Source organism: Amblyomma mixtum, chromosome 10 (genome assembly GCF_055824585.1).
Source record: "Amblyomma mixtum isolate Tamu chromosome 10, ASM5582458v1, whole genome shotgun sequence".
Classification (NCBI taxonomy): Eukaryota; Metazoa; Arthropoda; class Arachnida; order Ixodida; family Ixodidae; genus Amblyomma; species Amblyomma mixtum.
In genome coordinates, this window is record NC_143021.1 from 9935296 (window position 1) to 9948112 (window position 12817).

Genomic DNA, 12817 nt, shown 5'->3' on the forward strand with positions numbered 1-12817 from the left:
GCTTTGTTAGACAATAAACATGGTTCCTAGAGGGCGCCCTTTATTTCCGTCCCTGGTCAATTTTTGGGGCTCTGGTGCATTGCTTGTAGTGCCACAAAACTAGCTCAAAAAAACAGTACTTGAAGTGAGACAATGCCTGACGCAAGCGATGAGCAGCAGCTGCGACGTGCCTGCGCTCGATAGCTGTGCAGCGGCGGCAGTATTTATCACGAAAGATGCGAGGACAATGACTGCCAACGCTACAGAAACAGCTTTTCACACCGACAAAATTAGCAGTGAGTGGTCTGTGTGCCGGCACCTGTGTATCTTTCATGTAGTTTAGAGCCCAACTTACTGCAAGTTGTCCGCACCTCACAGCCTAGGACGGCGCAGTGCTCAAAACTAAGCACTCCGTTATTAACCCTGACACATGGAGAAATTTAGTACCACTTTCAAGTAGCATTCACCTTCGATGTCATTCGCTCCGTCTTGTAGGGTCAAATTTTAGTAGCATTCGGCGCAGAAAGCAGTCAGCGTAAATGGATGCGGTGAACTCACTCTATTCGGCTTGAACAGCTTTCATCCCTTGCACTTGTGCAGTCGGTTTTACTCTCCAACCGTAAATCTACATTGTATCCGTGCCTTCAGTTAGGGAATAAAATGGGGAACAGTGCGAGTGCGGCTTAGCCTCAGCAGCTGTGGGCTTGCGGTGTGTGGACACACGTGCCGTGTAGTAGGCTTTCGGGGGGGAGGGGGGGGGGGGATGGCTTTGATCGCCTTCCTCTCCGAATGGAGGACTTTGTTGAAACAGACGCGTTCTGCTCTTTCGGTGCAGGTCTACGGGGAGATAGGTGGGCATCTGCGTGGGCTTAGAAGACGCCATCTGTTCACTGTGTATACCCCCGCAGTTCTGGTTGCTCAATGAAACGCCGGTTGTGCAGAGCTCCGCCTCGCGAAACTGTTAACGAGCGTGGGAATGAACCCGTAAGTCTATACTGAACTACATATTTCCACGTACAGGTAAGTAAAAAAGTAGGTAAACTTTAATGAATAAATTCAGGGGAATGTTTATTGGGTCTTGTCGATGGAGTCCGCCTTCAAGGGCTCCACTGGCTCGAGCGGGCAGGACCGCGCATCCAAACTGACATAACTCTACTCGATATAAGTGACCTTAGACTTTCGTATCTCATAGACAATTAAAACCACAGAAAATAATCACTCTCCTTGAAGAAAGCGTTCGTCGAATTCTTAACCAGAACCTCACATGAGGTGAAGGGTTGGGGCGAGTGGAGGGTGCTGGTGGTGAACTCGGGAAAGGAGTCGCTGGGAAGTTTTACCCAACGGGTGATCAAAGGGTTCATGGAAAAAAGAATGAGTTAACTGAACGATAATCACAACGACATTTGAAGAACGCAAGAAATCTCATGATCGAGTGCAAAAGTTCAGCCCGCTCATATCTGCCCAACCCTTCAAAATACCTGCATCTCCAACCATCGACATTTCCACAACCAAAGGTATTTGAATTGGAGCCTCTTCTGAGCAGCTAAGATATATGCCAGCATCACTGGTGAAGTTGAGTCGTCTGAAGGTGACCATGCGCTACCCTTCCTAAAGCAAGAAATTTTCCACTAGATAATCGGTCGGGCTTTAATCTTTTTTAGCCATTCTAGAAATAGGAAGATGTGTGCTAGGAGGCAACGGGTGTGCTGGGGTTGTAAATGTTACTAAGAAATGAGGCAGTCCAGTGCAGGTTAGTCAATAAGATTTGCAGCACCTCTCAGAGTGAGTAGCAAACTCATCAGGCAAAGTTGTAGGATTTGGGGCTAAATGCATCCTCAAGAGCATTAACAAAGCCACCGTGTTCAATTTGAAACTTGGGAAAGGCCGCACAAGCTTTGATGTTTCGCATTTGTTTGCGTTTGCGATATTATCTTATCTTCTTATTATCGCGATCTCGTAAGGCAGGATCTTTCGCGCCCTTTAACTACTCGCTCTCTATCCCGAGAGTGAAACAGTGAACCTTGACATTGTCCGAGCTTGTTCTTGGGCTCGCCGGAACGTTAGATAAATTCTGAATATTTTGTCCGTAGTTGTGACATGTTGATAAATGGCTCAGCTACTGGGCACTGAGGGCGATGTAGCAAGTGCCATGAATCACGAATCAAGCGCCACATGCCACGCCTTACGTAATGCTCAACTCATAGAAGTAAACGCCTTTGCGGTCTTTTCAGAGCTCTTCGTTTCTTCTTTTTCATTAAGGCTACGTTTTTCGCTCGCGCTGTTCAACAATCAATCGTAAACAACTTTTTGAGCTTTCTGTTGTGTAAATGCACTGGAAGTTTCGCCCCACGTCTCTTTTGTAAACTCAGGAGTTTCTGCGCCTTCTTGCTGTAAGAACCGAAAAAACTGACCTACGCGGTACTAACGAGCTAGAATTAGATTTTGAGAACATTCCACGGTAGGATAACCAGGAGTTTCTCTAATAGCAGTTGAATTTCTCTGCACCAAAAACACAGCCACGACAGTCGATGGTAATGGTTGGCCGCTCGCAAGGCGTATATATTTACTGCCGAGTTAGCGGAAGACTCTCTTCGACTCATGGTAACTCTCTCTAAACAACGCTTACCAGGATACGAAATTATTGAGGTTTCGGAGCCCGCGCAAGAAGTCTGTAAAGCAGTTCATCATCATCATCATCAGCCTGATTACGCCAACTGCAGGGCAAAGGCCCCTGCCGTGTCTCTCCAATTAAGCCTGTCCTTCGTCAGTTGCGGCCAGCGTATCCCCGAAATTTTCCTAATCTCATCCGCCCACCTACCTTTCTGCCGCTCCCTACTACGCTTGCCTTCTCTTGGAATCCACTCCGTTACCAATAAGGACCCGCGGTTATCTTGCCTTCGCATTGCATGCCCCGCCCAAGCCCATTTCTTCTCCTTGATTTGAACCAGGTTATCGTTAACCCGCATTTGCTCTCTCACCAACTCTGCCCGCCTCCGATCTCTTAACGTTGCAGCTATCATTTTTGTTTCCTTTGTTCCTTGCGTTGTCCTTACCTTAAGCTGAACCCTTTTCGTTCGTCTCCGGGTTTCTGTCCCATAGGTGAGTAGCTGTAGTGTGTAGCTTTTGTAAAGTAATTAAGGAAACCTAAGCGTGTCACTATAAGCACCCCGCATGACACGGTAATGTGCGGTACCTAAAACAATGCAATTTTATTTTTCCTTCCTTTTTAATAACACTGCACCGAAAGATGAAAACCATGAATGAATTGAGAATTTCTGTAAGGGTCTTTTCAATTCGTAATCATCTACCTGCAAGCCGGTAAGTATTACCTGCTAGCGGAATTGTGCTCGAAAGTAAATTTCCCAACCCTATTTATGCATTCTGCCATCCAATGGAGTTCTTAAACTTCAGGGAGAATAAAACAGCCACGCCCGTGTTGAGCATTGAACTGACACGTTTATTGCGGTGGTTGCACACTGTGCAGTAGTCCTTAATACGATGCTTAATAACATGCGCCATTTGTAATGGGGCGCTGTGGTGCTATAGTTTGACAGAACAAATCTAGAATCCATCCTGCATTACAACGAGGCATCCCACTTCAAACTCAGATAATCCTTACATTATTCCTTCCTACGTAACTGTTGATGTAAGAACGTGAGCAGACATGACTGGAGCGTTCGAGCTGTTTTCGGCGGGGCAAAACTTGAAATTTTATTCCTTGTAGATGTTTGTATACCTAGCCATCGCACTCAGACCCCACCCCATAGCTCCAAGAATGATAAAGGCACAAGGGCAGTGAAACAACAAAGCAACAGCGATAAGATTTCACGCCATGTTCTACGCAGTACACCACTCGCGCGCTCATAGCAAGCGGGCTTGCATCTGTACATGCGAGCCCGGCGAGCCAGGAAGACAAAAACGGAGCATGCGCAGTAGGCCAGTCGGTGAGCTTTATAAGCGGGAAGCACGCTAGTCACAAGCGCTTTTTGCAGAGTGACGCGGCTTTCGCTGTGCGGAGCGGCTTCAACCAATAAAGGCGCTCTGTCGGTGGGCACGAGTATGGACTAGAGCAAAAACCCGTGAGCGGCCTTCTCAAAGTACACGGCAGCGATGTTCCGCCGGCAGCAGCCACATTCCCTACTCAACCACTTGTCCGGGTGAGTAACCGCTAAACCTACTAACCCAAAGCTTGGATCTGTCGCGCTGACTGGAATGTACTGCAGGTGCGTGATTGCTTTCCCACTGAATGGCCCTGTTGTGTTTTCATGTAATGCCGCTTCCGCTCTGCTGCCGAGAAGAGATCATTGTTTTCCAGTATACTGCGTTATTCGCCCAGTCATATTCCAGCTGTCCTAAACCTTTCGTTCACCAAATCGCAGAAGCACGTGCTCTGTAAAAAACTCGACTTTGGTATCTTTCTTTTTACTGCCTTAGTAGTTAAGTCCTCATTCCATCAAATTTCGTGGTGTGTGTACGCCTCCGCCTGTGCCTACGTTTTTTTTATGCGCGTTTGTTGGTGAAGCCTTTTCATTAAGGCAGCTCCATGTTGTGTCTGCACCGCCGGCTGCATAATATATGAAATGCATGCCTCACCTACAAGCCTGCACCCAGCTCATTCTTCACCAATGTTCGTGCTCCAGAAGCTCCACACACTTCAGTTATTTTGCCTGAAATTTCTTCAATCTCCGCTTAACACCAATTTATCATACGCTCCTGAAGTCTCCAGCTGCCAAAGCCCACGCAGCATCCGAAATGAAAAGCGCCGGCGAAATCCATTTCAAACTTGCTATAAGCAACCTGTCATTCCCAGACGGCTCTAAAATTGTTCCACATCGCGCCAAATAAGTGCTACCGTAAGCCGCGTTGGTCGCGATAAACGCGATACCACATTCTGAACGATTAGAGGCTCGCATTTGCCCGATAAGCATGCCTTTTCTAGGGGCTCTCTGACGCACTCCACGCGTCGCGCAAAGCCGCGCCTCGTTTACGACTTTATTGGCTTTTTTTTTCATTACACTCGCTTGAGTTCGCCGAACCACTCTGGACTTCGGACAACTTCCTCGAAGCTCTCTGCCCACATGGCCCCTACAGATAAACACAAACGAACGGCACATACCAATGTTGGCCTAACGGCGCTGCTATGACGGGACTAGCCTTTTCCATAGTGAAGGCGGGCCCGTGGCTAGCACCAAGAAAGGAGCGCGCACCACGCTTTAGGAAAGGTACCTGTTGACAATCGCCTGCGTCCGAGCGGACCCGCCCTCCCTTCCAATCCCCTTGTCGGTGGCTTCATCTGAAGTGCGAGAACGCTAACGTGTGCCAATTCCCTCCTTCTTTTGTGGCACTCCAGAAATATTTCTCCTATCTGAAGCGCCGCGGCCTTCACCGCCTGACGGCAGCTTCACCCCACCTCAGCCATTGGTGTTAAAGTAACTAATTAGCCAAAGTATCTGGCTCCCGCAAGATTCACGTCTGCAAACAAGCGGACAACCGTAGAGGTATCGGTGAAATGAAATGCACGCCGTCAATAGGAAGTGCGTCAGGCATCTGGGACTGTAGTAACTCCATACCAGAGGCAAGGGCAGCCGGCAGCCCAATCAACAGAACTGCATAAGGATTTCATTGGTTTATCGAAGCCTCAGCCGGGTCGCAGGGAATGACTGCTCCAATTTCTTACTAAGAAAACGTGAGTGTGAAAAATAGCAAAGACGTCAAAATAGGTGGTTACAAAAAATAGTGTTTTGGAGCCGTGCAAGCTTCAGCGCATTCCTCTCCATGTTTCGTTCTTCTCACGCACACCGCCACATGAGCAAAGCTGAACAAAGTTATCCCAGCACCTTTGCCTTAATATTAACGAACTCGACGCGGTTTTAAATTATGTCCTTTATTACGTGTCTTGCTCACTGTGGTTTAGCTGTCTGCAAGGACACTCGTTTAAATGGCTAGGAAATTCAAGCGGCATTTTCCTCTCTCTAAAACTCTCTAAAACTCTAACCATCTAAATCTCTAAAACCCAGACCAGAGTACTGAGCTACAAACCTGTTTTCGCGCATTTGTGCTATGGTTTCATGTTTGCCTTTTTTATTATTCCCATCGCACGCAGAACGAGACGAAAATTATCTCCTGCTAAGTTATTTCTCTTCGTTAAATAACCCGAGGTATTCAAAATTCTTTCAAAGAGCTACACTGCAGAGAACTTCCAACCAATTGTTTTTTTTTTGCAAGCGAAACTCTTACCCATTAGCCAAACTTTTATTTTTCATTTACTGCGGCCTTGTAGCAATTTAAGAAGCAATATAAACGCAACAGCAAGGCAGAATCAAAGCATGCGCATTCCTGCGATTTCTCAGGAAGAACGTGTTTCAAAAATCGTTAAACTCTTTTGGGAAACGGTAGTATACGCTTTGCGAGCTCCGTTGCCCTTTCCAAAAAAATTGGGCACGATAAAAAGATGAGGTCTGCCCAGAATTCATAGAATAACCGCCAAAGCCATTGTTCAGCAAAGCTGGCATGGATTTGTACGAGGGGAAGAGGACGTCCTCCAGACAGGGTGGTGGAATGTATCAGGTAACAAGAGTCCCTTGAGGGTTGCAAACGTCGCACAGTCAGCCGTGGAGTTCAGTGCCGCGTTGACGAGATGTGAAGAGCAGGAGACGAAGACGGATATTCGTGAAAACTGTACGCCGTAGGATGCTCGTAAATTCACCATGCTGGCGGAATTGATTATTCTGAACGGAAAGTCAAAGCGTGTTGATCCGCGATCCAGACGGTCAGCACGATACCGCGAGCGGTGGTCCCGGCAAAAAAAAAGGCAGCGAAGCCCAGTAGCCGAACTAGTTCGACAAAGACAGGCTAAGCCAGGCCCCTAAACATGCTTGAAATAAGCAGGCCAACGCCAAGTAGCTAGACTCGAAAAGAAAGCCGCATCGAAGCAGGTATACGAGCCTGTGTCAGGTTGGTTGGTCGGACACGCAAGATTTCTCTAAGTATGCTTGTTCCATTGTTAATGCTCTGGTTGCATGAATGCGCCAGACCGAATTTACCTTTTGCCGACTTTGTTCTAAGCAGCTTTCGCTGAATAATGCGCTAAGCCTGAAAGCTTAGCTCTATTTTTTATTTTTGCGTCTCTTTCTTCCTTCTTTGGGTTCTGAAATACGTCTTTTGAACACGTTTCAGGACGATCGCGGCCCTTGTCGCCTGCCTGGCGCTGTCGACTGTTTGGGCTGACGGAAAGCGTCCGCACATCATCTTCATCTTGGCGGACGATATAGCAAGTAACATCTATCCACACCTTTCGCTCTCCGCCAAATCGAAGAACTGAAATCTATCGCTCTCCCGGTAGCACCCTCTAGAGCCAACCCGTATTTATTTGCCGCATGCGGGCACTCTCTGGACATGCCTCAGTTACACAATGCAGAGGAATAAACGAGGTGTGGTAAGCAATGTGGACGTGCATGAGAAACTGCATATGCTCGTTGTACGACGCAAGGGAGAAAATCTATTTAATTCTAAGCAGTGAAGTAGTCCTGTTGTAACATCAGTGGAAGTAATACCGTTATAAGGGTATACTGACAAGGCTTGCTTTCAGTTTCAAAAGATTAGGAACTCCAGGTGGCCGACATTTCCGGAGCCCTTCACTTCGGCGTCTCTCATAGCCTGAGTACATTTGGGACATTAAGCCCCATAAACCAAAACAAACCAACTAGATTAGGAACATTGTGTATGCATAACGATTCACAAAGTATGACCAAGAGACAATTCCCTTCACCTCTATACCTTTCGCATGCGCTATGCGTGTCGTTTCTCGCTGCGGCAGTTGTCGTTTAAGCATGCCTGACGAAATGGTGCACACGTTTAGGACTATCCAGAGCGTCCAAATGGCGCAATAAGCTTCTCAGCCCAACGAAAAAATGGAGAAATTAGTAGAACAACCTTTTCAAACTTCGGAACGTTGTCGGTGTGTAGAGTACACAAGTCTCCTCCGTCCGGAGATGGACCTCGACAGTGCCTTTATAAAATGACAGGGCAACGCTGATCATATTTTTTCGCGCATATGGGGTCGAACGCAGGAATAAGAGCAAAAAGATCCCTGATACTTCGCCGTCTTACTAGGGCTAGTGATCAGCAGTAATTGCCAGAGTTATAGCTCCATCTCACTCCCTGTGGTGGAAACTCTCCTCCATGACGGCAGCTAGATGCGATAGGCTCTACGTACCAGGAAACTATGAACTGTAGGCCCACAGTTTTCGAGTTAAACAATCTGGCATATATTTCAGAGATATGCAGTGGCATACCAAAACATTTAAAAACCAGTTCAAAGCGTTGTGATTTATAGAGTATTTTGCTTTGATGCAATTTATCGAGGGGCTTCGAAAATTGTAAGAGAATATCTACCAGCCCAGGCACAATATTTATACCCAGCAACTCATGCACATTTTGAACAAACTGTGCAACGATGGAAAAGATTTATGAAGCCATCAGGAGACGACAACACTTTATTATCAGCTAAAAGATCATGAACGTAACGTGCAACAGCGTGCTGTAACAGTTTACAACCAGTACTTGTAATTCAAACTGGGCGATAATTATTTACAAAAAGCCAGTCACCCTTTTTATGAATTTCTGCAACACGTGCACTGCACCAGTCAGCTGCTTTCTCTCTCTTGGCAATCGGCAAGTTGAACATATCGCTCAGAAAGCCCGAAACCTGCTTGGCATGACGTCTGTTAATTAAATGCACTTGTATCGATTAGGTCCTGATGAATTCTTAGCATTGAGATTAAATGGCGTGGCATTGATACTTCGCGAATAAGTAAGAGTGTTTTCGTTCGGACTACCAGCAAAATATATTTTATATATACGAATACAAAATCTACTATTCCTCTTTTGTCATTTATAACTACATAAATAAAGTTTATTTTGTAGCTTATGCTACACCAAGTACTTTCGGGGTGAGTCCCAACAAACTCTACTAGTGTTCTGCTGATCAAATTTTGTCTGTCGTGTTTTGACCTTGTAAGTGTTTTTTAGCTTTGAAAACGTCTTAGCTCATGAACGGTGAATGACCTTGATAGCTGTAGAATATTCGTTCTATATGCTGTAATTACACCTTTTCTGCTTCTGCGCATGCAGAAGATGTGTGCTCTCGCGCAACCCGGCGCAACGTCTTAGCAAAAATAACGCTACAACAAGGTTTGCTCTCATTATTACATTAGAGCCCTTAGGGCACCCTAAAAAATCAAAGGGTCCACTAAGGTGAGGCAAACGGTTTTTCTTACGGTGCAAAACTTTTAAGCTTAACGGGGAGTCAGAAGTGCTGCAATACACAGCAAGGAAGCAAACCCCGCTGCCTGGTTGCTTTGGGCAAAGACTCTACGTCTTAAGAGATAAGGATGGCAGTGGCCTTGCCCATATGCGTAAAATGGCCAAAGTAGATGAATTGTATACATCTCAGTAGAAGCCAGAATATTTTGCATGTCATTCATAATGCAAGGGGTGCGATAGAATACGCCAGTGGATTGCGAAACAAGAAGCAAGCAACACACCAAGAGAAGAACGGAAGAGATGGGAGGCGATTCGGTGCAGGCGAATTTTTTGAGTGGTTGTTAAAAAAATGCGCTGTACATTTCATCACCTGAAGCAGAGGAGAATATCTGAAAAGACACTAACGCCATTACCGTCTTATTCCATAAGAAGTCGGACTTGCAAAATGAGATCGAGCAGACAATATTGTTTACAGGCATTCGCTAATCCCATGAGATGAACCTTGGACTTCAGTGCAAGAAAGAAGCAGGCTGGCTCTCCGAAAGGCTGCTCCACAACAAATCGTATTCATTACATCAATCAGGTGACAAATTAATGCGCACAAAATAAACAACCTTTAACTACAGATTGTCCCAGCTAACTTTAACCAGGGTTTAAAAATATGCCGCGCTACTCAAAGACCGCGTGACTAAATGCATGGTGCTGGTTATTGTATCAAGGAAGTCACACTATATTTTTATTTTCTGCTTAGTTGCATAATTAGTCGAATTAGTTAACCAAATTAACAAGCAATGAAGGGAGGCGATAAATTTTAATGAGAAAGTTGTTGAGCGGTACGAAAAACGTCTGATTGAACTGTTTATAACTTTCCATTTATTGCGTATTAACTTTTCGCTTACTGCAGATATAACAAATCACATAATCAAATATCGAGCATGAAACCAGAAATCAGGAAGGGAGTCACCATCTGCCAAAAATTAAAGGAGTCACCATCTGTCAGGTATTATTCACTGCGTGCTAACAGGAGGAATTCACAGCGCTAAATAGCCGTCAGTATAGAATAAAAGCTAATAAACAATACATTAGCTATCTCGTTGCCGTTTTCGGTGGCGTAAATGCACAAAATTAAACAGCGAATATCTTGTATAGAATGAACAGTTAATTTGCGTATACTATGAATAGCAGAAAAAAGCGCAGGCATAGCAGCTTTTAGCAGTTAAAATTGTGCCACAACAGCTTGGGCACTTTGCACCTACTTCGCGAAGCTGCGATTCTTGCACAGCGCATGTTTTATTGTCCCCAGGCATTGTTAAACGCGGAACGTTTACTTTGTAAAGTATCTGAAAAATGAAATTCGAAATGTGTCACTAAGCCAATACCTTCTTTTAGTGTTTCTAGCTTTGAAGCTTTGACACTAGAGAGCGATCTGTGTTGACACCAAGCCTCACCTTCATCGCCTCCGATGGCCGCGTGAGTTCTGGCACGAGCTACCCGAAGTGTCCCCTGCTGTTCAGGCATCGGATGCGATACGACGTCGCCTACTTAATGGCCGAGAACGCGGTTTGGGCTTGGTTAAGTATCGTGAGCGCCAGTAGAATATCCTAGAAAGAGCGTCAGGCTTAAGCTTGGGTAGCTCACGTCGCAGAGACAAAAAGCCCCCATTCAATACCAAATCGTCGAGCGGAACGATATCCGTGGGATCAAAATGCTGCTCACAACCGTTCATGTTACGAATCGAAAGAGGGGCCACAAACTTTTCTTCCGTTGTATGGAGCAACTCCTATTCTCTTGAAGTTTACTGTCAGACAGGAAATGAAAAAGGCAGACCTTTTCGTAATTGCTCCTGCAGCCAGAGCGACAGCCCTTTATACAAGCCGCAGGCATTTTTCATTGACAGCGACGGCTTGTTCACAAAAACACACACAAGAATTCAACGACTTCCAAGCAGTCCATAGTCTAGGGTCATCAGCCTAGTTAAATTTCTCTTTGTAGCTTTGCGTTCTAAGACACCCTGATCTAGCCACAAAGAGTACGGCACTGCCTCTTGAGTTGTTACAGAACAATTCCTTCCTGATCTGCCTTTTCTTATTTCCGCAATTATCACACCATGTGGCTCGCACTTTGCCAAGTTTAGCTGGGGAACCCCTCTTTACCTGTGGTGACCCCGCTGTTGAATAAGTGGGTTAATGTTAATATTTTGAAGCTGTCAGGTTCCTATAACAGCGCTACAAGGGCTAACTCACACCGCTTTTCTGCATCCAGTCCACATCGGTTCCTTGTAGGAACCTGAGGACACATGCCGCAAAAATTTAGGCTCTAAGTGAGAAAAACCTCCTCATGTCTAAATAATGCTGCCCAAACTAAACTGCTGTGGGTCCTTCATCGGCCGTGGCAGGGCTGGAAAACAAGCACCCGCGCCTGCTGCCCAAATCGGTCCTTTGTGGTTATTTGAAGGCAGGTACAAAATAAAGAAATCTATCCGTGAAAAACATTTCCAAGCCCCATAGGGACTCCTTACACAAAACTGTTGTAGATCTCACGCATGCGGGGGCGGGGCTGCCAAAAACGCGTGCCCTCATGATGCCTACATCGGCCTTGTCGGGGATTTGAGGGCTGATCAAACACGAATACGGGCTCTTCGTAGGAGAAAAAGCGCCAAGCCCAAATGGGGCTGCCAATGCAAATCTGCTGTCTGCCCCACATAGGCTGTAACATGCAACATGCATGCCTCCTTTCGTTTCGCAAACAGGTATTATAAAGCCTTATCGCTGCCCTTATAGATCATTTGTACCAAAATTCTGAAAATCTCTACTCATTCACAAAAATTACTAAGTTATAACTATTGCCGTTTAAACCCCTGTTTCTCCATCCTTGTATCTTGCATACTTACTGGTAAGTTTCATGGTTCTGTTTTACGCCACTGTGAGTCAGCGTTCTTTGTGTATAAGTATTTAAATACCTTAGCTGCCCGCCTGTTATAGCTGAATTTCCTAGACCGGAGCTTACCATGTTCCGAGCGATGCCCTGCGCATGCCCTCCTGTAGCGCCTCGCTATGGTTCTGGCATCGGCACCTAGCGCTACTCTTCGAACAGCTCTTTTATTTCTAATCTGGATGGAAAGTGTGCCTTCGGCAGAAAACCGCATTCCCGAAAGTCCTGACACCATTATTCGTTTTCAAATACCTCTCAGTAATTGATATTTGTTGTACCCTATAATGCCCTGTGTATCATTATCTTCGGCAGACTGTTCGTACTTTTCTGTGTAGATCTGTCGTTCATTTACTCATACCCCGTGATATTTGTAGTAAGCGACTCTGGGTATTTAATGGCGCTGTATTGTGAGCACCTGCGAAATAATAACGCTGAGTATCACCAGACCTAAATTAGTTGCACTAACACTGAAATCTAGAGAGTCTCCTTCTGCTCCACAATAATTAACCAGTTTTCTAATCTTCCTGGCTACCTGCTGTGTTACATCGCCCGCATGCTTTAAACAGGGAAACATCTTCTGTATGGCCTGTCCGTCTAATCTGCACTGGAGATTATAAAATAGATTTCTTTAATGTAATGTTAC

General features: G+C 45.7%; 1 protein-coding gene across 1 annotated transcript in view; it reads left to right on the forward strand.

The window, feature by feature from the left end:
• The first annotated feature begins 3921 nt into the window (after positions 1 to 3921).
• LOC149325109 (arylsulfatase B-like) overlaps positions 3922 to 12817 on the forward strand; it is a 67990-nt gene continuing 59094 nt past the window's right edge. Inside the window, exons 1-2 of the mRNA XM_089562567.1 lie at positions 3922 to 4136; positions 7156 to 7249. Coding sequence (XP_089418693.1) covers positions 4090 to 4136; positions 7156 to 7249 — 141 coding nt within the window. The 5' untranslated portion in view covers positions 3922 to 4089. The remainder of the gene's footprint in view (positions 4137 to 7155; positions 7250 to 12817) is intronic.